Source organism: Alligator sinensis, unplaced genomic scaffold (assembly GCF_000455745.1).
Source record: "Alligator sinensis unplaced genomic scaffold, ASM45574v1 scaffold463_1, whole genome shotgun sequence".
Classification (NCBI taxonomy): Eukaryota; Metazoa; Chordata; order Crocodylia; family Alligatoridae; genus Alligator; species Alligator sinensis.
Window position 1 is genome coordinate 935,057 of NW_005842584.1, and position 24,721 is coordinate 959,777.

Here is a 24,721-nt window from a genome sequence, read left to right on the forward strand (position 1 = left end):
CAGTTGTTTGAAACTGCTCAGTTCATTACAGTTGTGGAATGAGGGGTCTATGAAAAGTTGAGAACCTGTGAACTGTTCTGTTGCTTCATTTTCACAGCCTCTTTGGCCAAGTGCAGGTGGTTTCTTAACATGTCCTAGAGGCCATGCGTGAATATGTGAGCAGAGCTACAGGGCTGCCAAGGATGTTGGAAGAGCCACTTGCTTGGGGAGCCTTTCTTATAACGCCCACCAAAGAGCCAGCCCCAAAGTGAACAGGCGCAGATGGCTACAGCATGTGCCTGGCTCATGCAAAACCCTGGTCAGAAGGTAACAGGTGTGCAATTGTGCATGCAAAAAACCCACACATGGACACTCTGCCCCTGGTGCTCAGATATACACACACGTACACACACACACACACACACACCTGTCCCCTAGTGCACACCCACATACACTCACTGCCCCTGGTGCTCAGATGCATGTGCATATGTGCACCCCCCCATGTCTCTAATATTCTGGTACAGACATGCACACACACATGCATGCACACACACAAACACAAACACACACACACACAACTGCCCCTAATATTCTGGTACAGGCATGCACACACACACACATACACATATGTGTACACACACACTGACATACACACACAAACACACACACCTGCCCCTAATATTCTGGTACAGGCACGCGCACACACACACACACACACACACACACACACACACACACACCTGTGCCTAATATTCTGGTACAGGCACGTGCACACACACACACACACACACACCTCTGTGCCTAATATTCTGGTACAGGCATACAGACACACACACACATGCATGCACACACTGACACAGACGCACCTGCGCCTAATATTCTGGTACAGGCATGCGCACGCACACACACACACACACACACACACACACACACACACACACACACGTGTATACACAGAAGTGCATGCTGCCCCCCGGTGTTCAGATACAGTACTACACGTGTTCACAAGCCCACAACTTCCTAAACTCCCAGGACCCCCGTGTGCTGGTGTCACTGACCCTGGACACGAGTGACAGAGCCGCCGGGGCAGGACACAAGACAGAGCTGCAGGGGAAGCCCCGGCGGCAGAGAGGAGCGGGACCACTTGGGAATCGAGGTTCCCATGGCCTCCACATCCGCATTTCTGCTACGGGTGTTTTGCAGTCCTGGTGAGCCGCTCTCCCTGGGCTGGGCTGTGACCCTCCAGCTCAGCTGCCAGTCTGGGCCATGGGGATGGTGCTGCGGGGGGTGGGGACAGTGCGGGACTTCCCAGGGAGGTGCTGGCACTGCCTTGAATGCAGGGTGTGCATGTGCCGGACACGGTGGCTTCCTTCTGCTGCAGTCAGCTGTGCTTGGCATGGCTGGATGCTCCATGGCTGCAGGGCCCAATGCTGCTCTGGAGCCCCGAGCACCTGGAAGCACCTCCACAATGCAGGGGATCCGTGGCAGCCTCGGGGCTGAGACCTTCACCGTGCTGCTGATGTGAAACCCTCCAGCCCCGGGCACAGCTGATTCCCTGCCCCCCTCGGGTGGATGAGCAATGGGCACCAGAGGCATCATATGCAGCCAAGCCATGTGCAGTCTCCCTGCTGGCTGGCTCAGGCTGCAGCTGGGCTGTGGGTCCCTGGGGATGGGGGTTTTCTCAGTGTGTGAGGGTCTCCCAGCCAGGGGTTGGTGCAAAGGAGCAGCCAGAGGGGCTGGTCTCTCAGGAAGGGCCCGTGAGGTCTCCACAACCAGTGGAGCACAGGGCCAGGCTGCAGAGGCATGCTGGTCTGGCTTCATGCCCGGAGTCGGGGAAGGGGACCATGGGCAGGGGGTGGAGGCAGCGGGGCTCCAGGCTCTGCAGAGAGTGCGAGGGGACGTAGCCAGCAACCAGGGGTCCTCACCACCATCATGGAGATCTTCATCACCGGCTTCTTTTGCCTGCTTCCTGCCCAGCGAGGAAATGTCAAGGCAGCTGTTTAGGGAGGCAGGAAGAGGCTTATTCTCCTGGCTGCTGGACACCTCCCCATGCCCCAGAGCTCGGGGCTGCCAGAGCCTCAAGCCCCCCCTGCCTCCACTCCAGCACCTTGTTAGTCAGTGCCCAGCACTGGTCTCAGGGTCCGTTTCTGGGGGCTGCAGCTTTCCGCCAGCCCAGCCTGTGCCAAGGGAGATGCTTCCCCCGCAAGACTCCCTGCCAGGCCATCAGGCCAGGTGCTCAGGGGTCTTCCAATGACCACGGTGATCCTTGACATGCAGCAGGCTGTGCCAGGTCCTGTGTCCACCAGTGTTGCAGACAGCAGTCACCTCTTCCTCCAGGCTTGGATGCAGGGAACGGGACTGGGTGGACCTTGGTGCTGACCCAGTACGGCCATTGCTGTGCCTGGGACAGGGCGGGCGGTGCCGCTAGCAGCACCCTGGTATAGGTTGCTGTCCTGGAAACGCGCCTGTGCCTCGCGGGGGATTAGCAGGGCGTTAGGTGTGAGTTGAGTCTGCAGGCTGGGAGCAAAGGCAGAGTCCATAAAAACAGCCCACTGGGTTGTGGGGCGATGCCACCCTGCTGGCTTGGGCTCCGCATGGCCGTGGGGTGCCTGGCACTGTGCCAAAATCAATGCAAGCACCAGGCCCAGGAGGAGGAAGAAGGGAGGTTGGCCACCCAGCCTCTCCCTTGGGAGGTCCCAGGGACAAGGTGGGAGCAGTGCTATGGGGGGAACTAACGGCGCAATCCTTCGGCATGGTCCTATGGGAGAGTGGATCACTCGAACTGCCCCGTGAGACTGGCAGGGAAGGAGAGAGAAGAGCGGGGAGGAGGGGAAAGGTTAGAGAGGGGGAAGGAGTAGGCACTGAGAGGCTGGGCGTGAGCCGTGGGCCGCTCAGACGTTGCTGATGCGGACGCTGAGTGGGCTGCCCTCGCGCTCTGCCTTCTCCCGGAAGGACTCCTCCAGCTTCAACTTCTCAGGGTCACCGAACCTCACGGTCTCATGGATGCAGCAGGGTGGTGACACCTTCACCACCTGGTCGAAAAGGCTGAAGTCAGCGACATACTTGCCACTGGCCGAGAGGGAGATGACCGGCGTGAACTCGTAGCCCCACAGGATTTCCTCAGGCAGGTAGGAGGTGCGCACCTGGCAGGTGGCACTGGTGGACTCCACCGTGCCACTCAGAATGACGACCAGCTCGAAGTCGCCTTCACCTGTGCGCAGGGACATGTCCCGGAAGGGGCTGACGTCGTCCACGATGTGGTAGAAGGTGAGGGGCAGGATGAGAAAGGGGCTGTCCGAGGACGTGTCCACCTGGAAGTCCACGTTGACCTGGTTGAGCCGGACGTTCTCACCTTCTTTGGTGAGGTAGGTCTGCAGCAGCTTGCCAGTCACCTGGCACCCGATAAGCAGGCTTTTGCGCATGTTGGCTACGCGGATCATGAGGCAGGTCTTGCCGTTGTGCTGGGACACCGCGGCGTTCTGGCTGAACTTGATGGTCTCCGCTCGCTTCTTGGGCCGGGCGATCTTGGCTAGGAAAGTGCCTGTGATGAAGATCTCCATGATGGTGGTGAGGACCAGCTGGCTGATGAGCAGGACGATGGCCAGCGGGCACTCCTCGCTGATGTAGCGGAAGCCGTAGCCGATGGTGGTCTGGGACTCCAGGGAGAAGAGGAAGGCCCCGGTAAGCGTGTGCACCTGCATGACGCAGGGTGTGTGGTTGGCCGGGGGGTCAAATTCCAGCAGGTCCCCGTGCACCACGGCCACCAGGTACCAGACCACACCAAACACAAACCAGGTGCCGGCAAAGGTGGCAGAGAAGAGCACGAGCTTGTAGCGCCATTGCATGTCAATGAAGGTGGTCCACAGGTCCTTGAGGTAGAGGAACCGCTTGTCGGCGATGTGCTCCATGCGCACATTGCTCCGCCCATCCTTTGTCATCACTCGGCGCTTGCGCAGGCCCGAGCTGATCAGTGGGCGGCTGTCAGTCTGGGTGGTTTGGCTGTAGTACACCTTGGTGGCAGACGTCATCTGGGAGGGAAGGCAAAGAGAAGGGCACATGGTTAGGAACCACCAAGAGCCATCAGGGCCAGGTCTGGGCAGCGGCAGTGGAAGGGATGGAGAGGCCTGGCTAGGGACACACATGGATTGGTGAGTAGGGAGGCATGGGCAGAGAGGGAGACAGATGGATTAATAGGTAGATAGAGGGGATATATGGGGTTAGATAGATAGGGAGGGAGGTAGCTAACCAGATCGGTAGATACTTAGGGTGTATTGGGATATATGGATGGATGGGTGGGTGGGTGAGTGGATGGATGGATGGATGAACGGACAGGCAGATGGGTGCATGGAGAGATAGATGGGAAGATGGACAGGCAGATGGATGGATGGACAGATGAGTGGGTAGGTTGGTGGGTGAATGGATGGGTGGCAGGTGGGTGGGTGGATGGATCTCTTCAATACATTTTAAGCCCCCGTGCAGTGGCAGGACACTGCCAGCCCTCACCCCCTGCTTTACCTCTAGCAGGTTTGGGGGCATTAGGTTTCTTTGGGCACTGGGCCTTGTTGCTGTGCAAAAGGGTTGACTGTGTAGATTTAGGACTAGGACAAGCATGTGTCATGGATGACCGAGATCGACAGAGATGATCTTGCCTTGAGCAGGGGATTGGACTCTTATTAGGGGTGGCCAGCCTGCGGCACGAGTGGCACAAGTGCCATGCGGCAGATCAGGGTGGATGCAGGCAGCAAGCAGCAGATAGGGCAGGGAGCAGAAAGCAGAGCACGAGACCAGGCAAAGGAGATTGGAGTGGCACTCAAGGTGGGTCTGGGAAAGGGGCTGTCCTAATTTGTGAAATGCCTGCCAAAAAGGTTGGCCCAAACTTCAAGGGTGCTTCCAAAAAGGATGGAGCTGGGCTGTTCTCAGTGGGGGCAGATGACAGAACAAGAAGCAATGGGCTCAGGTTGCAGCAAGGGAAGTTGAGGTTAGATATAGGAAAAACTCTCACAGGGAGAGTAGAAAAGCTCTGGAACAGGCTACCTAGAGAGGTGGTGGAGTCTCCATCCTTGGAGGTGTTTAAGACCCAGCTAGACAAAGCCTTGGCTGGGACGATCTAGTTGGGGCTGGTCCTGCTTTGAGCAGGGGGTCAGACTAGATGTGACCTCCTGAGGTCCCTGCAACCCTTATTTTCTATGGTTCTGTGATCTCTTCTGAGTAAAATCCTGGCTCTCTTGAGGTCAACAGCAGTTTTGCCATTGACTTTAGCAAGGCCAAATCTTCACCCTTGTCCCCCACCGTCCCCATCACCCTCTCATGACTGGGTGAACTGTCTGTTTGCCTGTCTGTGCACATGTCTGTGATGGATACAGGATGCATGTACACGTGGCTATGGCATCATGCTTTAGTACTTCCTTTTGGAAGCACTAAAGCATGTAAGTACAGGTGATTACTGTGCCGTGCGGGCAGTGCACACTTAGATTTCCCTGCTATGTTGCTGTAGCAGTACGTTACAGCCAGGGAGTGCATTGCTACGGTGACATAGCTGGCGATCATGTGTACAGCTGTGTGATCGCTATGTCATGTAGCGTGCCATATGGCAACATAGTGCGTCACTATGTCACCGTAGGGCAGCATGTTGAAACGCCCACAGTCAAGTAGATGGATGCTCTAAGGAGAAACTCCAGTGTGCTGCTTCCCTATGGGCCTGGTAGAATAACAGTCCTCAGTCCAGCTGAATTCAGCTCCATCATCTCACATATGGAAGGAAACAGAGGGCAACTTTTCCATTCCCACACAGTGACTATCTGTGCTGGCCCTCATTTGAGAAGCTGGGCATTTGGCTTCACCATATTCCATCAACAAGGTATTGAGATTATCAGCATCAATGATTATACTTCTAGCCCATCAGAAAATAAGTCACAGTACAGAATGGTGAAGATGATGACGATAAAGCTGCCTTAGACACCCTCTGTTTCAGGCTTCCCTGTGTTAAGCACTTTCCAAATGTAAAACTAAGACCGGCCCTGCATCAGATGCCTTAAAATCTAGAAACAATGTGCTTGTAAATAATTTATTCCAGAGTTAATTTACAGTTGCTAGCCTGGCCCCTGGTAGGAGTGTGAGACCAGAAGTAGCTCACACGTACCCAGTCCAGCAGCATGGTAACGCCTTGGCCTCATGGCCCCTCACGGCCACCGAGCAGTTTTCTCTCAGGCAAGCACAGTGTCAAGAGTGAGAAAGAGGAGTTGTCCTGCTGGTCCCAGAGCAGGGACTGGCAGCCTGTGGGCTGGGCACAAGAGGTGGCCCGCTGTCCTGAAATGATGCCATGGCCCCCCTGCTTTACCCGCGGCAGGTTCGGGTGTGAGGTTTTGTGTTGTGTCAGGGTTGATGGTAGTTTTGCTAAGAGCTTAGATGATGGATGTGCCTGGGATGGTTTGGACAGGGCTGATCCTGCCTCAGGCAGGGGTTGGATTAGATGTGACCTTTGGAGCTCCCTCCCAGCCCCATTTCTCTTTGATTGTATGATGCTAATCCCTGTATGAGATAGCTGAGTCTCAGCATATGAAATCAGCTGCACACAGGCTGGCAGGCTCTCTAGTTGTAGAAGCAGCTAGCTATCGGTCGATCTGTCTCCTGGATTGCTGGAGACTTGCCAGCAGATGCATGGACTCATAGAGGCTAAGGGCCAGGCAATCATCTGGTCTGATTTCCTTCCCAGGCCTGAAATTCCACCTGCTTCTCCTTATGCTGAGCCCAATCACTTGCATTCAATGAAAGCATCTCCCATAGAGGCATCTTGTCTGGCTACAGGGATCAGAGAGGGGGATACCACTGCTTGTGCCAGGCCTTTGCTCCCAGGTTCCTCACCAGAACGTGACCAAGTTGCTTGTTTGCTGGAACCACTGGCAAACTCAATGCGAATCAACCCATGAGGTGCGGCCAGAAAAATATATAAGATGCTTAATGGAAGGAGTGGTTCTGGGATGAGAACACAGGTCCTGAGTGGATGCACCTTCCTTCAGCTCTTTGCTAAGGAAATCCTCTATTGGCTTCCCTGCCGCTGTGCTCACAGTCGGCCTGTCCTTGAGGCCTGGATCACTCCCTGCCCTGTGATTACAGGCCCCCTGTATCAGGTCTTGTTTGCAGCTCTCCACCATGCATACCCCGTGGCTCTGCCTTCCCAGCTGGGCTCTTCTCAAAGCTTCTCTGGTTACCTTGTGTCCTGCAGCATTAGCATTGAACTGTATGAAGATGCACTGCTGTGGGAAACAGCTCCTGGAGTCACTGCTAAAAGGGGAGACGGGTCTTTCCCGTGGGCAGAGGGGCCTGCTTTTCCCAGGCTTTCCATGGACAGGGCTTGGGGTCAAGGCCACTGGTGGGAGGAGAGATGAAAGGCTGCGGTGCCCATGTGAGCATGGAGATTAGATGACTTGCTTGTGTCCACATGGGGCACGGGTGGCATTGCAGGAAGGAGCCTGGCTTTGATCTCAGGGGCAGGCTTCCCAGCTACAGTCCCAGATTGTTTTCCCTTTGCTGCTATTATCTGCCTGGTGCCACTTGTTCAGGCGGCAAGGGAGCCAAGAAGACATGACGTCCCTGCCAGCCCCTTATCTCTGCCTGTCTCTTGAAAGAGCTCGCTCTGTTTGGGGCACCAGAAGGAGGGTTAGGAGGTGACTGGATTGGGGGCTGTAAGAAGCTCTGTGAAGACAAAACACAGGGCATTCATCTAATGGGGAAAGAGAGAGCCAGCACCGGGGCTGGGAGCAGAAGCCACGCAGATTCAGTGCATCGGGCACAGCATGGAAGTGCCCGACCTCCAGAGCAGAGCAGTGGACTGGCTGCCTTCAAATCTGGTTGGGAGATGCTTTTGCTAGCTTCAAGTGACTGGCCTTGCTGCGGGGGACCTGGGAGAAGCTAGTGCCCTGCGTTGTGCCCTGAGCCGGCCGCACGGTCTTTGGCCTGGTGCTCAGTGGGTCAATGAAAAGCTAAGAAAGACTGCCAGTTCCCACCTCCAATTGCGACTCCGAGCTGCCTTGGCTCGGTCTCCCCAGCAGGTGGCACCACCAACACGCCCAGCCCGGGCACGGACCGCCACCCCAGCACCCGGGATAGAAGCATCAAGAGCCACGGCTGCCCCTCAGCTCACGCCAGGCAGGCCCACCACCTCTACCCCTAAGAGCAAGCCTCTCGGCTGCAGGGAATCCTGCGGCTGCAGCAGGGTCCGACCTCTGCCCACCTTGAGTTGATCCATAGAGGGGTGGTGGTGGAGCTGGGAGGCTGCCCCTCTGGATACAAAGCCCCAGCTCCGCTCCATTGGAGGGAATGGAGCTGGTCGCCTGTGCTCAGGCTGAGGTCTCCAGACCCAGCCCCTGACAATGAGCTTTATAGGGACTGTGGGCTCTGACACCCCCTGAGCTTGATGTCTCCCCCTGGGCAGCTCCTGGCAGCTCCCTGCTCAGCGCATGGGCTGCCCGGACCCCCTTCAGAGTGACCCAGACACTCTGGAGCCAGGCTGTAGCTAACCCAGGCTCTAGACTCCCCAGGGGGGAGGGCAGGGGGTTTTTTATTTTTATTTTTAAGGAAAATTTGTCAGGTCCCGGGTCAAATTGGCCAAAGCAGCCGAATCAGTTCCAAATCCTTTGAATTGTTCAAGAACCATATGTGGCCCTACTACCGGGATCCTCCACCCCAAACTTTTCAGCCTGGGGCTTCAGATACTTCCAGATCTTTTGGCAGGCATCCTATGTGCAAGCCCAAGCATGAAGACTTGGGGTTCAGATGCCTCCGAGTTTTGCTTGCCCTCAGCCATACAGCCACGGGCGCCCATAGAAGGGTGGGGGGGCCACCTGTGGATTCAGGGGGCCAGCTGTGAGGCCTCCCTCCAGCCCCATGTTTCTGTGCTCCTCGAGTAGAGCGGAGGTGGTGGCCAGGTTGATGGGCTCCCCACAAGCTGAGACGGGGCCTGCATGCAGCCCTGGGTGGGAGCAGAGCTGTCCCATGGCGGGGGGCGAATCAGGGTGACCGCCCCAGGCCCCGCGCTTTGGAGGGCCCTGCGGACAGTGCCATTGGTATGTGCTGAGGGCACCCCCAGTCCATGCAGCCATTGAGTGCCACCGGCTCCATGCGCTGGCTGCTTGCCACCCCCTTCCCCCCACCCCACGCTCCAGCCATTCGCCACCCACCCCGCACAGGCCCTGCACAGACTGGTATGCTCCAGGCCCTGCACACCCCACAGGGTTGGCTCTGGGTGGGAGGGACTGGGGAGCACTGTGTCTGCAGGAAGTGTGTGGAGCGTTCTCCATGGGCCACTGCTGGGAGGGAGGGCCATAGCGCCTGGCCCAGAGGGACTTGCCCAAGCTCATGTCAAAGCTCAAGGAGCAGCCACAACCACCACCCCAGAGAGGCTCCCCGCCCAGCAAGCCCCATGAGAGTCATTTCAGTGCCTCTGCTTCAAGCCCTACACAGTCAGTGCTCACCAGGCAATGTAAGGAGCCCCCTTCCCTCCCCAAGCACCAGGCAGAGGCATAGGCACCAGGCAGGGAGCCCCCTCTTCCCACCCCAAGCACCAGGCAGGTAGCCCTCCTCATGCCTTTCAGACCAGGGGGTTGCAGCAGCAGGTACCGAGACTGGCCTGGTATTGGCACCTGGTGACTGTGTGCTGCAGGGCCAGTGAACCAAACCCGGCAGCAAGCGGGCATGAGGCTACCACTGACCACTGGGCCACTGACCACGGATGCCCCATGTGGGCTCTGGCTAGCAGCGGCAGGTAAGAGTCAGCCTCAGTGCCTGCCTGCAGCTGTGCAGATCCCTCATGCCTTGGGGAGCAGGACCCAGACCCCAAATCCGCATGTGGTACCATCCCTGTGCTGGAGCAGGGCCATGAGCCTATCCCTGCCCCGACAGGCACGTGTCCGGTGCTGTTTGGGTCCAGCAGCCCTGCCAGGAAAGCACCATCTTGGCTGCGAGGAGGTGCCACGTTCACAGCCAGGGCTCAGTGTCCGTCCATTGCAGGTGTGGGCAATTATTTTGGTTGAAGGGCCGCTTAACAAGTTTTGCTGAGCTGCCAAGGGGCAATTAGGGTAGCCCCACCCTCTGACAGGTGCCCTGCCCGCTAGTCACCATCTTGGGACCAGAAGCCCTGCCCCTAACCAGAAGCCCTGTCCCTCCCCTAAGGGGAAGGACTTCCTTCCTTTGCCCCTGGAAGCCCCTCCCCTTGCCCCCAGAAGTCTTCCTTTTGGGAAGGGGTTTACCATCTTGGAACCAGAAAAAAAAATACTTAGAATCAAACATCTACAATAAAATATTTTAATTTTATTTAAAAATATATGTTTGTCCTGATTTGTGCATGTTTGATTTATGCACATAGCTTAAAATTAAGTCTTACTCATGTATGCTGTAGGGGTGTGTGGGTGGGATGGGCAGGTGGGTATGGTGTTTGTGGGGGCCTGTGGGTGTATGTGTGTGTGTATATGTGGGGTATGGGTGTGTATGTAGAGTGTGGGCGTGCATGTGCGTGTATGTGTATGTGGGGTGTGGTGGTATGTATGTGGGGGGGGCTGTGGGTGAATTGTGGGGGGTTTGTGGGGGGTGTGGGTAGGTAGGTATTGGCTTGTGGTGGGGCTGTGGGTGTGTGTGGTGGAGGGTGTGGGGATGTGGGTTGTGGAGTGTGTGTTGGTGTTTGTGGGGATGTGTGGGGGCATCTGTGTAGGTGGGTGTAAGGTTTGTGGGGGGTGTGGGGTGTGTATATGGGGTTTGTGGAGTTTTAAGTGTATGTGTGTGTGTGGGGGGGGGTGTCTGGGGGCTGTGGGGTTTGTAAGGGGAGGGTGGCTGTGGGGGTGGGGTGTGTGTGCAGGCCCCTGGGGCACTCACGGCCTGCAGCAGGCTGACCCCACTGGCATTGCGTGGTCCCAGCAAGTCCCAGGACTGCCCATGGCCAGGCTGCCAGCTCCATTGAGCCCTGTGCTGCCGGGGGGGGCTGTGTGTGATGAAACCAGCAGTGCAAGTTGTGAGGCTCGATTGAGGTGGCAGGGAAAGGGGAGCCAGCCCAACTCCATAGCATAGAGCTCCCCGCCATTCCCCCAGCAGTGAGTGGGGCCGGGCCACCGGCTGCATCACGCAGGGCTCCCCTGAGCCACATGGCTCAGGCAGAACCCGGGAACTGCATGCGAGCCCCATGCAATGGAGCCAGACAGTCCCCACGCCTCTGCCAGCCTGGGCTCCACGCTCCTGCCGCCCTGCCCTGGATCCCGGCTGGGCCCCATGCTCCCGCCCACCTGCCACTTTGCTCCCACCCACCCCTGCCACCACCACTCCCCCACCGCAGCTGCCACCACCACCACTTCCACCCTTCCCCTGCCACTTCCCTATTTTTCCCCCTGCCTGCTGCCCCCCCTGCCCACCCACCTGCTGCTGCTGCTGCCACTTCTTTCCCATTGCCACCACTTCCCCTCCCCGGCTCGCCTGCTGCCACAGCTGCTTCCCTACCTGCGGGGCCATCCCATGGGTGAAGGTGGGAGCACAGTGTGTGCTGTCCCCATGGGCATGAGCAGAGCTCAGCCCCATGCGAGCACAGCAGGGGCAGCCTGGGGCGGGCCAGATACAGTGAATTGCTAGGCACCTGCCTGCAGGTTGGATGAAATCACCTGATCGGCTGCATGCAGCCCACGGGCCATATTTTGCCTGCCCCTGGATTGGCACCTGGGGTCTCCACAAACTCACTGAGCCTAGCACCAGGCACCCGCCACATGAGCCACAGACACACACCAATCCATGTGACCGTGTGGAACCAACAGGACCTCTGGGATCCACAGAGCAGCCTCCAGGGTAATACCAATGAATGCAGGAAGCTTGTAATGGAAGACACAGGCAAGTTCAACCCCGATCTTGCTCTGCTACCCTGTCTGAAGTTACATCGGGTCTTAATTTGGGCCCACTGAAGCTCCCCCCTGCTGTCCCTACCCTTTGCTGATCTCAGCCCAAGCTACAGGCTCACACCATATTGCTCTTAAACTGGTCTCACAGCATCCACACAGGTATTACTTGATCTTAGCCAAAAAGCCAGCACACAGGAGACTTGCAGTATTTAAACAAAACTAATTCCAAGCCTCGATCTCCGGCAGGGGATTGTGTTTTATAGATTCATAGATGCTGGGGTCGATAGGAAACTCAACAGATCATCGAGTCTGACCCCGTGCCTGGGCAGGAAAGAGCGCTGGGGTCAGACGACCCCAGCCAGGTGCATGTCCAGCCTTCTCTTAAAGACCCCCAAGGTAGGGGAGAACACCACCTCCCCTGGAAGCCCACTCCAAATTTTGGCCACCCTTACCATGGAGAAGTTTTTCCTGATGTCTAGCCTAAATCTGTTCTCTCTCAGTTTGTGACCATTGCTCCTTGTTACCCCAAGAGGCGCCCTGGTGAACAGAGCACCTCCCCGCTGAGGAGAGCACAGCCCAAAGTGTCTCAGCTGCCAGACATGAAGGTTTAGGCAGCACGAGCTATAGGCAAACAGAGTCCATAGTGCTGATAAGGGAAGGGGGCTGAGTCCCAGCAGACTCCTTTCTCTAAGACGAAGGGATCACTCCCAGGAGTAGGTGGTAGGTAACTCAGGGCAGTGAGAGTCAGGTGCATGCAATGAATGGTCATAGTGAAAAACAGCCCCCACCATCCCCTCGAGTCGTGGCTGCATGGCATGGTGCCTGCAGTGACCCAGGAGGTCCCAGTCACACATGGAATAATAATAGCCGTTACTGCGCTGGCCCTGCACGTCTCAGCTGGAGAGGTCCCTGCTGTGCTGGGTGCTGTACGGATGGATGGTAAGGACTCCACAGAGCTGGATTCTGTTGCAGCAAGGGGGCATCTACATGCCTTTAAATGCCTGATTGCAATTCAGTCCTTCCCTGCTTAAGTTCCTAAAAGCCAGTTAATGCCAAAGGCGGGTTGGTCCTCCCTCTCCTCACTGCCATTTGGTGATGCTGTCTGAAGGGTCAGAGGACAGCATGTTCCTAAAACATCAGCATCCCCAGTCCAGGTTTGGGCTCCCCACTACAGAAAGGATGAGGGCGAATTGGAGAGAGTCCAGCGGGGGGCAATGAAAATGGCTAGGGGGCTGGGGGATATGACTTGTGAGGTGAGGCTGAGGAAACTGGGCTTATTTAGTCTGGAGAGAAGACTAAGCAGGGATTTAACAGCAGCCTTCAACTACCTGCAGGGTGGCTCCGAGAGGATGTAGCTGGACTGTTCTTGGTGGTGGCAGATGACAGAACAAGAAGCAACAGGCTCAAGCTGCAGCAAGGGAAGCTGGTGTTTGGATATTAGGAAAATCTTTCTCCCAAGGAGGGTGGCAAAGCACTGGAACAGGTTACCTAGAGAGGTTGTGGGATCTCCATCCTCGGAGGTGTTTAAGACCCAGGTAGATAAAGCCTTGGCTGGGATGATGTAGTTGGGGCTGGTCCTGCTTTGAGCAGGGGGTTGGACTAGATGTGACCCCTGAGGTCCCTTCCCACCCTCATTTTCTATAATTGTATGATTAGGGCTTGAACAGGAAGTCAATTGAATATAGGCATCCCTTAGGTGCCCAATCAGTGGGAAAGGATCCAGCCCATGGAGTCTACCATCAAAGGCAAGACAGCCGGTGAGGGCAAGATGAGTCCTGGGGCAGGAGCCGGGATGAGGATGTCCCAGCACTTAATGGCTGCATGGGGGGTTCTTAGCTATGGGGCAGGATCACAGCTCTCCTCCTCCTCCTCCCCCATGGCTTTGCAGTGTGCGGAGCATTCTGCCCCCCTCATTACATCTCTAATTATGGCATCAGCCTGTGTCTGGAGGCCCCAGGACTCCTGCAGCCAGCAGTTCCCCAGAGCCCTGACACTCCCTGTCATGGACCCTGCCACCAAGTCCCTGCAAGCTGTGGCCCTTCTGCTTTGCCCCCAGAGATGACTCATCTGCCTGCTGCTTCTGACTGTCCCAGGCTGGGTAGAGAAGAGATGAGACGTGTGGAAAGTGCTCGTGCTCCTTGTCCCAGATGCCTAGTGTTTCGCATTCTCAGTTTTACCGATTTTCACTGATAAATTCCCTGATTTTTTTAAGTCATTCAGTTTTTACTGGTTTACACCTATTTTTCAGTTCAAATCTCTGTTAGCTGGCATGAATGGGAGATGGCCCATTCCCCACTTGAGCCAGTTAACAGGGATTTGAACTGAAAAACGGGTGGTGCTGGTAAGCTAAAAGTGCTGCTGTGCCGGTTACCTGAGGCACAGATTTTTGGCTGGATGTGGGGGGAGCAGTGGTGGCAGCCGCATGTGGAGTGGTGCGTTGGGGGGTGGCAGTGGCCATGCAGGGGACAGGGGGGAGTGGCTGGCTCCTGGCTCTGACCCTGGGTGGGGCAGGAGGGGCCGTGGGAATCACTCCCGGGGCAGGCGGGTCCGAGCTGCACCCCAGTGGCTCCAGATTTGGCCCTGCCCCAGGCGCTGGGAGCTGCGAGCCCTGTCGGAGGGGGCAGGTGGGAGAGCCTGGCCCCACTCCCTATGGCGGGCACTGCATCCAGCTGCTCTGCACAGGCCCGCGGGGATGGAGCTGCTGCCTGGGGGCACAGGGCTCCCGGCTCTGACCCTAGGAGGAGCAGGCGGTGCTGGTGCCAGGTCCCCCCCTCCACATTCAGCCGCGCACCACTCCCTGCTTCTCCCAAATGCCAGGGCAGCCTGGCAGCAGGCTGCTGCAGCAGGGGCAGGGGCATGAACGCAAGGAAGAAAGGCAGGGCACAGAGCTATGTGTTTTCTGCCGCTGATGTGGGGGCATGCGCCTCCCAGGAAGAGCCCAGCACAGCCCCCCAGCCCTCTCGGGGGCGTGTAACAGCAAGAGCTGTGCCTCCGCACCCTACATCCACTGCCAGCTCCCCCCGCTTTGCTCTCTCAGGCCTGGGAGCAGCCTATGGGCTGCCCCGCGTCTCTCCCCCTGCCCCTTCCCTACTTCCAGCCTCCCTCCTCACCGCTGATTTTTCCCCAGTTTAAACCACTTTTTTTCCTTTTATCCTGATTTCAACTTGGTTTTTATGTTTTGAAGATAAATTCGAAAAATTCCTGGATTTGTTTTAAAAATAAAAACTGTAAACGTGGAACACTACTGATGCCTTCTACATTGGGAAGCCGACCTCACGGGCCCTGCACCTGCTGCCTCTCACCTCGGCAGTGCAAGCCTTTGCCTCTCCTTAGCCAGAGCCTGGGAGCAGCTGTAGGGCTGGGTCGGGGGGCTCGGGGCCTGCTCTCTGATCAGCCTTCGCCCTCAATGCAGAGGCTGCCAGGCTAGTGCTAGGGGCTGTGCTGAGGCAGGACAGCCAGCTTGGGCATTGAGTAGCCTAAGCCCAGAGGGGCTTCACTGCAGCCTTGAGCCTCATCTCTCCTGCCAGCTGCAGGGCCCACTCGGTGCTTCCCCTCCAGCTTCCTTCAGGAGGGTCACAAGGGTCTTCTTTGCAGCCTCTGCCCTTTGCAACACTCCCGCACCCGCCATGTCTCCCCTTCAACAGTTTGCCCAGCTCCACCACCTAGGCTCTGGGATGCCTTCATCTGCTGCTGGACATGGTTATGGTTTGCATGGGGCACTGTGTGAAACACTTCTGTATTAGCATCCATCCAGGCTGTTGGAGCCTGGAGTCTAGCAGGACCTGTCAGGGCCCCCTTACTAGCCACCCCATGAGGCTTTGCTCACTTCCAGGGAGACCAGCTGGGACTCTCCAATACCAGACCCCAAGAAGTGGCACCTTGATGATGAACCCTGGGCCTCACTCTGTCGCAGCCTCATGCCCGCTGCTCTAAGGAGGTCAGGGCTGCCCTTGCTGGGGTGGGCACCGGGCTCCTCTCTCCAGCTAGCCTCCTCTCCCACCCCTCTCCTTTAATTACTATCACTGCTCCTTCCTGCCACAGAGAGCGACTGGGGCAGGAGGAGTGGAAACACAAATGCCCTGCAGGAGCTCTGGCCTGTCCCCCACGATGCACAGTGCTCTGGAAACCTGTCTCAGCGCCGCACAGAGCCAGCAGTAACCGGAGAGGACAGCTCCTGTTACCCACATGGAAGACAGCAATGAAAGGCAGCTCCAGAATCCACCCGGGAGGAGTCTGCAGCTGAAGCATGGGCAGGACCGGGGCTCAGTTCCCAGCTGACTTCGTTGGGTGACCTCAGGCCAGTCACAGGCCTGCCTGTGCCTCAGTCTCCCCAGCTCTGCTGTTGGGGATGTGGATACTGGGTGTGATGAAGCTGATCAGCATCTCAGGGGCAAAGGGCTGAGGGTAACAGTTGGTGGCATATGCCAGGGCTGTGCAGAGAGGAGACTCCAGGCTGTGCAAGCTGCAGTGGCCAGCTCCCCATGCACACACTCATTCATTGCATCCTTCCATCTGTGGGCGCTTTGCCCAGCCCGGGTGGTATCAGCCTCTCAGTGCTGAAAGGAGGAAATTCAGGCGCAGAGGAGGGATGTGACTGACCCAAGAGACCTGCTGTCCAGGGAGCAGAGGACCTGTGCGACCTGCCAGATCCTCCATCTGCCAAGTCCCTTGATCTGCTTTGCTTCCCCTTGCCTCTCGGAGCTGGGAACAGAGCAGAAAGCCCTGGCGCTCAGTTCCTGGCTTCAAACACCAACTCATATCTGACCTGACATCAAATACGGGATTGGATTGAGCAGCTGAAGTGTGAGGGCGGAGAGTCAGACCCAGCTCTGGGGGAGGAGCCATGGGGTCCCATGGGTAGAGCAGGGCACTGGGACTCGGGCACTGTGGAGCCTTTCCCAAGTATCAGCAGGTCTGATCATTTCAGAAGAAAGAGCCAGGGACTGAAAGCCTGAGACCAGCTTATGGATGACCCCATTAGGGCACAAAGAACTCATGCGTGGTCCTGAGCCCTGGTGTTCCCCTAGATCACATCTTTCAGGTCCCCCCACCGCCGCGCGGGCTAAGACCATATCCTTCTGTTAACGAACGCGGCGGCTCTCTCACTTCCACAATTTGGGCTTCAAGAAAAACACCAAAGGTCCCAAGAGATGTCACACTCAGTCCTCACCCAGCAGCTCCGCTAGCATCAGGGACCAAGCCCAGGCTCCAGCTCTGGCCACTGGACCCCACTCCCCTCCCAGAGCTGGGGCTGGAGCCCAGGAGTCCTGACGCCCAACCCCTTGCTGGTCCAACCCCCTGCCTGTCGCCTGTTCAGCCAAGGCCACCCTGTGTTGTACAGGGAGTTGCTGCCTTTGGGCTCACGGGCTAACACATGGTTCAGCTCCTGGGGTTCCTCAACGCTGTCCATACACACACAACACAACACAACACAACACAACACAACACAACATGGCTGTGGATGGTTGCTTGTCCTCCCCAGCCTTCCTACAAATCCCTAGGACAACCTGGCTGCTAGAAGACCCCTTCATGCCCCCCTGCCTCTGCCCCCATATCATGTCTGGAAGTCACCTGTCCCCACCGCAGCCTGCAGCAGGGCTGCGCTTGTTAGCACCCCTGGGACTTTGTGGCCTGGAGGCCCCAGTTTGCCTTTCCCCATGGGCTGGAGGGACTCTTCACCCGCTGAGAATGAAGGGGCGGCGGAGAGAGGGGAGAAACGACGAGGAGAGAAGGGCCCGGCTGTATTACATAAGGCCCAAAGATCTGGGCTTTATCTCCCCTTGCTAATCCTCTCCGGGGACATCAATGGAACCAGACAGAGACAAAACCGGCCGGGAAGAAAGCGATGTGTGTTTCCGACTGAGTCACGGCCCGGCCCCCCCGGCCCCGCAAGCAGAAAACAAGTACGGAGGGAACAAGAAAGGCCCTTTTCATCCCTGCGTCAATGTTTGGAAACTTCTCCTGGAAGCGAAGGGCTTGCCGGGCCCTCCATGCTCCACTGGCCCCTGCCTGGCCCTTTCTCGTCTCCCTGGCTTTTCCGGTGTCTGCTGAAAGGAGGAGCGTGAGGGAGACAGGGAGACATGGGCGGAGGGCCCAGGAAGCGTCTTTCTGTCTGTCCACCCCATTCACCCCATCGTTCGCACCACCCTGAAGGGCATTTGTCCATCTGTCCATCCATCTGCCGGCTGGAAAGAGGGCACAGTGTTCCCTGCCCGTAAGAAGCCCATGGTTGGCACTGCAGGTTTCCTCTCCGCCGGCCAGGGCCCAGGGCGAGGGCAGCACTGCCAACTGCTGGGGTGAGCTGGCTGCTTTTGCACCGGAGCAGGACAAATCTGCCTTCATTACCATAATTTTGACAGGGCGAGAAGCTGAGATGGAGCAAAGCCTGGCTGGGGTGGGGGCAAGAGCACCGGGTGTGCGGAGAAGCCCGGGGAGCATTTTGGGTCCCTTTTGTCTGACTCAGCCCCATGTCCGGGGACTCCTGAGGTCTTTGGCGGAGTCCTGCAAGCAGCTGGGTTACCCCCCGTGAACCTCTCCCTGTAGAATGGGGCCTCTTTCCTTCCAGGTTTCCTTCTTGCTGCCGCTACCGGCGTGGCCTTCCAAGGACGAGAGAAGAGGACGGGGCATTGATCCGCTGGCTGGCCCCTGGGAAGCCCTGTGTTAGCATTCGCCGCCATGCCGAGGGGTACAAAGGCTTGGGCATCCCTTCCGGCCCCTGCTGGAAGGCATGGCCCACTGGGCTGTTGCCACAGCCCTGACTCAGGGGACCTTAAAATGCCTCTGAGCACAGGTGGCAGGAAAAAATATTATTTGGGGGAGCTGACCCCTGCTCCTCCCTCTCGCAGGGCCAGCATGCGCTGGTGCTGTGTGCGGTGGTGGAGGAGCAGCACCGGGCACTACGGGACAGCAGCGCCGTGGTCCTGCTGCTGTTGCTGGCTACCACAAAATTAGTTTGGGGGACTAAGCCCCATTAGTTCTGGCCTTCCACTGCCTATGCCTCTGAAAAGCAGATTTCCCTTGGGATTTTGCCCCTAGGGCACCCACAATGAAGGGCGCCTTTTCAAATGGTTGTTCTCCCCCCAAGCCCTTCCCTCAGCCCCTGCAGCTCTCAGGCCTGCCACGTGCTGGGGTCCTTTCTAGGCCACATCCTCTCGACTGGAGACGTTCAGCCCTGTATTTACCAACCTATCTTGCCCAGGTGTTTTGTTTTTTTCCTTTTCATATCGTAACAAGCATTTTACTAACTCCGTTGTTGGAAGCCCATGGATGTTTTCTTTTGCTGAATAGTCCATGGGGAATGCATGTTTAACTTGCAAAATAAAATTAAGAAACTGCCAAGGCAGATACCTCGCTAAACATCTGGTTATTACTATTAGGAGTTTTGCCCCCTTTTCAAGCCTTTAATTGTGATGCATGGACCCATTTAAATTTGATTTCCTTTCCCTTTGACTGTATTTTAATTTGGTATACAGTAGGAGTCGCCTTATTTGCAATTCTGGCAGGTCCAGCCCTGATGGAGCACTGGCTTTTTTCCAGTAAACTGGTACATATAATCATAAAAATGAGGGTTGGAAGGGATAACTGGTCCAACCCCCTGCTCAAAGCAGGACCAGCCCCAACTCCATCATCCCAGCCAAGGCTTTGTCTAGCTGGGTTTTGAAAACCTCCAAGGATGGAGACTCTACCACCTCGCTGGGTAACCTGGTCGAGTGTTTTACTGCCCTTCTCATGAGAAAATTTCTCCTAATATCTAACCTAAACTTCCCTTGCTGCAACTTGAGACCGTTGCTCCTTGTTCTGTCATGACTGGGTCACCAGCTTTTCCATTGACAGGTTTTTCAAGCGGCCCAAAATGCCAGTCCATCTGATTACATTTTACCTTTAAAGCTTGGGCATCTGCATTTTTCTCTGCCAGTCATGGCTTAGTAGTGGGAAGTCATTTCACGAGCAACTGCTGTTTTTCACAAAGTCCTGAGAATCAATGGCTATTTTACATTTCAGTCTCTGCCTTGTCGGTTCACTACTTTTTTAGAGCCATTTTTAAAGTGTGGCTTGCCCATTTTACTTGCCCAGAGCTCTAGGGATTCTTAATTTCAGAGGCCTGACAAGCCCTTTTTATTAAACTGAATTACTTTCTTATCAGCTTGCTGTAACCTAACCAAATGTGTGTGTGCAAACCACATTTATCCAAGTTCCTCTTCTTTTTTTCCCATTACTTACAATTCAAAATGAGGCATCCATATCAATTAACATCGTTTGCCTTGGTGCCATCCCCTTTGTATCAAATTTTGACCTAGACAGAAACAGGTTAGCTGTTTAATGGGTGTCAATGACAGCAAGGATTAAACTGGGGAGGGGCGGGGGGGCAGACAAGTTTGCTCTTTGCTTGGGGGAGCCAAGGCTTTGCCTTGATTCCCCTCCTGGTTACACTTTATAGTCTTCTGCCCAACTTTGTAGCTGTCTTTAGCTCCCTGCATAATTTTCAGTGGCTGCTGTCTTTTCTTATGAAAAAGCACTTTCCTGGGGAACAAATAGTTTTAACACTAAGTAATCTACCCTTTACATTAGGGGAAAGTGCTGCAAAAACTTTTGGATTCATACATTCCTGATACCAATTCACCAAAATCACCCACAATATAGTGGTTTCCTTTTCTCAGCAAATTTACTGCCGCTGTGGCTCATCAGGCGGTAGCAGTCTGTGGTGTTTTTGCACTTGCACCACAGAATTGAGCTTTATATTTATCAACCTTTTTCTTAAGCTGCTCCCTTTCCCATAGCAAAGCAGCTATCTGTTGTCTGTGGTTTTGAACTAAACATGCATAGTGCTTTGCAACCTTCCAGAGAGCCCACGCGGCTCCTGTTTTCTGCTTTTCCTCAGTTACTTTTGGTTGGTGGCAGTAGCCCAAACACTGAATGCCTTCCAACCTGCTTTAAGGCATCATGTCCCTGAAAGGCACTCGACTCCAGGGACAAGTACCTTTTTTTTTAATCCATTGTTCTAATAGGGCCCATTGCTCTACCAGCGCCTGGTCCCCATCAATGGGAGGATACTGGTCGGGGTGGTCATTCTGGGCAACAGGTTGCGACCCTAGTCATCAAGAAGGACTAGTTACTATAATTTGTGAGTGTCTCAAGTATCCCTTTCCCAAGGTCCAAAATGACCTACATCCATGGTCAGACCGTGGGAATTAATAAATGACCTACCTCAGTCATATCTAAATGACCTACATCCACAGTTGCCTGATGACCTACATCCATAGTTGTACCCTGGGGGAAAACCTTGTCTAAAGCTTAAACAGATGACCTCCAGCCACAATCATCTGACAACCTACATCCACAGTCATGCCTTGAAAACGTGTGTTTTAGATCTCCCAAAATGACACGATCAGACCTGCATCCTTCCACAGGCCAGAAATGACTGCACCATGTTGCTGGACCTACAGCCACAGCCCAAACAACACAAGGGAACCTACATCCACCGTCCGCACCCGTTACCTGGCTGCCTGCGTTCTCTGCCAATCTATTGCGTCCTTGTAACATTGTAATGGGTCTTATATCAGGAAAGGAGACTAAGACACAGTTGTCCTAAACTGAAGGTGAGTTTATTGAACCCTAACAGATACAAGTGGTAGGTGTGTTAGTAGGTACGTAGGTGTGTTGCCAGGAGGTCAAGGGAAGTGATTCTTCCCCTCTATTCAGCACTGGTGAGGCCACATCTGGAGTCTTGTGTCCAGTTTTCAGCCCCCCACTACAGAAAAGAGGTGGACAAATTAGAGAGAGTCCAGTGGAGGGCAACAAAAATTGTTCAGGGGCTGGGGATCATGATTTATGAGGATAGACTGAGGGAACTGGGTTTATATAGTCTAGAGAAGAGGAGACTGAGAGGGGACTTAATAACAGCCTGCAACTACCTGATGACAATGGAAGGTGTGAGCTGGACTATTTTCAGCGGTGGCAGATGACAGAACAAGGAGCAATGGTCCCAAGTTGCAGCAAGGAGAGTTTTGGTTAGATATTAGAGAACATTTTCTCACTAGAAAGATAGTAAAGCACTGGAACAGGTTACCCAGAGAGGTGGTAGAAGCTCCATCCTTGGAGGTTTTCAAACTTGGCTAGACAAAGCCTTGGCTGGGATGATGGAGTTGGGGCTGGTCCTGCTTTGAGCAGGGAGTTGGACTAAATATGACCTCCTGAGGTCCCTTCACCCCTCATTTTCTATGATGGTATGATTTTAACTCTAATTAGAATTGACGCAGCATTAGCAGTTAAACATTTGAAGTTTGTAGCTAGTCAAAGCAGAGGCTCACCACCATGTAATTTTGTGAAGGCAACTTCACTGGTTGATCAGGCCATGAAGTCTTGTCCGGGGCTCCTGGTTCCCAGGTCTCATATCAAGACAGGATCTTGGATCAGTGACAGGATCCAAGACTTCCCTCAGGGGCAATCTGGAGGGTTCCCTCTCTCACCTCTCTTTATATACATGCATAAAATTAACTGAAGCCTTCCTCTTAATGCATATTAATAATTTTGCTTTCGTTTGCCAAATATGGTTACCTTGAACTGGAATTTTCAATTCCGAGGTAATCTTATCATTCTTGGGAGAAGGTAGATTTTGGTCTGACTGTTCCTCTTTTGCCCAAGTTATAGTTATTCGATGTGGTTAACCAACTTCCCGATTCATTTTAAGTCAGGGACAGTATTTTTCCATCTGCTCCTTTCACTGGGTTCATGTCTCAACTGCAATTTAGCTAAGCATGCAGCTTGAGCTATGCACAAAGATCAAACCCAGGCCTGAAGGCCTCTGGGTCCCAACAGCCCGGCCTGGCCAAATAATGAGATCCCGAACAACGCACATTGAAAAGGGCCTGGAGTTCCCTGCTGTCTGAGGCCCAGCTCGGTCTCAGGACTTGGGGGTGAGCTTGTAGGATGGGAGCGCCCAGGGCAGGCGGTGTGTACATGCAGGGCGCTGGCACAGCCCCTACTGTCATAACCCCTTCCATAAGGCTCTTGTCCACCCAGTGAAGCAGGGCTGAGCCCCCATCCCCTTTATAGATGGAAGGAGAGAGACCCAGAGGGATTCAGGGCTCTGCAATGGGGAGGCCAATATGGAGGCGCTAGGTGACTACCAGCAGTTTGCATCAACCGGTCAGTAGATAAAGCACAGTTGTTACAACAGGGAGTGGATCCCATGTCCCCAGTGCCACAGCCTCATCATTAGATTTTCTCTCCCAGTTCACCCCTCCAGATGCCCCTCACTTATCCTTGTGCCACAGGCCTCAGAGTGCCAGCCGAGTTGTGCTCAGCACAGACCCCAGGGGCAGGAGAGTGAAGCTGGCCTTAAAGTTTGTCTCTCCCCCTAATTCACTGCAGCCCCAGGGCTGCTCTAATGCCTGCAGCCCCCAGGGGCTTCTGCAGCAGCTGGGGTGCATCAGAGCTCTGCCTCCCCATCCCCTCCCAGGCATGGTTCAAATTGCAGGGGAGCTTGCCAAGGGCTGAGCCCCCCCAAGAGACAAGAACCTGCCATGGGCCGGTAAGCATCCCTTGCCCCCCCACAACAGCCCAGAGCCGATGCACCACCGCACACAACCCCTGGCTCGCCCAACACCTTTCTAAGCAGCCCAGGCTGCGGTGGCAGTGGCTTCTTCTGGCTGCCACCGCTGCTAGCCCCAGCCCCGTGGTACTGGCTGGGACCTGTGTGCACAGCCCCAACCCCAGACAGCTTTTTTTTGCAGACCTCCCCCCCCCAAGAGTCAAAGTTTAATTCGAACCCTGATCGCAGGCCATGCCCATGTGCAGGTGGCTGTGAGCAAGGGGCATGGGAAGGAGATGCATCTGCCTACAGCTTCAGCCTCTTCCTTCACAGTGTGATTGGGAGAAAGTCTTTAGCGGGGAGAATAAGCAGTTCACCCATTCCTCCCCCTGCCTACCGAGAGCACAGGTTTATCACAACATAAGGGGGGATTATTTGCAGAGCCCCCCACTGCAGATCACAGGCCCAGCCCCCTTGTATCTGGGCATGAGATTCATAGATTCATAGATTATAGAGTCGGAAAGGACCCACTGGATCATCGTGTCCGTCCCCCTGCCCCTGGCAGGAAAGAGGACCGAGGTCAGACGACCCCAGCCAGGTGATTGTCAAGCCTCCTCTTGAAGACCTCCAAGTTAGGTGACAGCACTACCTCTCTTGGCAGCCCATTCCAGACTCTGCCACCCTTACTGTAAAAAATGTCTTCCTAATGTCTAACCTAAATCCACTCTCCACTAGTTTGAACCCATTATTCCTAGTCACTCCCTGGGTTGCTCTGGTAAACAGCGCATCCCCAATTCCCTGTTGTCCTCCCCTGATAAACTTATAGGCGGCTACAAGGTCACCCCTCAGCCGTCTTTTGTAAAGGCTGAAGAGATCCAGATCCCTCAACCTCTCCTCGTAGGGTCTTTCATGGAGGCCACTAATCATGCAAGTGGCCCTCCTCTGAACCCTCTCCAGATCCTCCATGTCCCTCCTGAAGTGTGGCGCCCAAAACTGGACACAGTACTCCAACTGCGGCCTGACCAGTGCCGCATAGAGGGGGAGCAGCACCTCCCTCCATCTGTTGGTCATACATCTGCTAATGCACGACAAGGTGCGATTGACTTTGTTGATGGCCTCGTTACACTGCCGGCTCATGTTCATCTTGGAGTCAACTATGACTTCAAGATCCCTTTCAGCCTCTGAGCTTCTGTGGAGGTCATCCCCCAACCTATAGGTGTGCAGGGGATTCCTCCTTCCTAGGTGGAGCACCTTACATTTATCTTTCATAGATTCATAGATGTTAGGGTCGGAAGGGACCTCAATAGATCATCAAGTCCGACCCCCTGCATAGGCAGGAAAGAGT

The 24,721-nt window shown here is 55.3% G+C and overlaps 1 protein-coding gene across 1 annotated transcript in view; it reads right to left on the reverse strand.

Annotated features, from left to right (window-relative positions):
• Nucleotides 1-683: 683 nt before the first annotated feature.
• The window catches only part of KCNJ10 (potassium voltage-gated channel subfamily J member 10), a 58,355-nt gene continuing 34,317 nt past the window's right edge, over nucleotides 684-24,721 (reverse strand). The window contains exon 2 of the mRNA XM_006032729.2: nucleotides 684-4,007. Within this exon, the coding sequence (XP_006032791.1) occupies nucleotides 2,871-4,007 (1,137 nt within the window). The 3' untranslated portion in view covers nucleotides 684-2,870. The remainder of the gene's footprint in view (nucleotides 4,008-24,721) is intronic.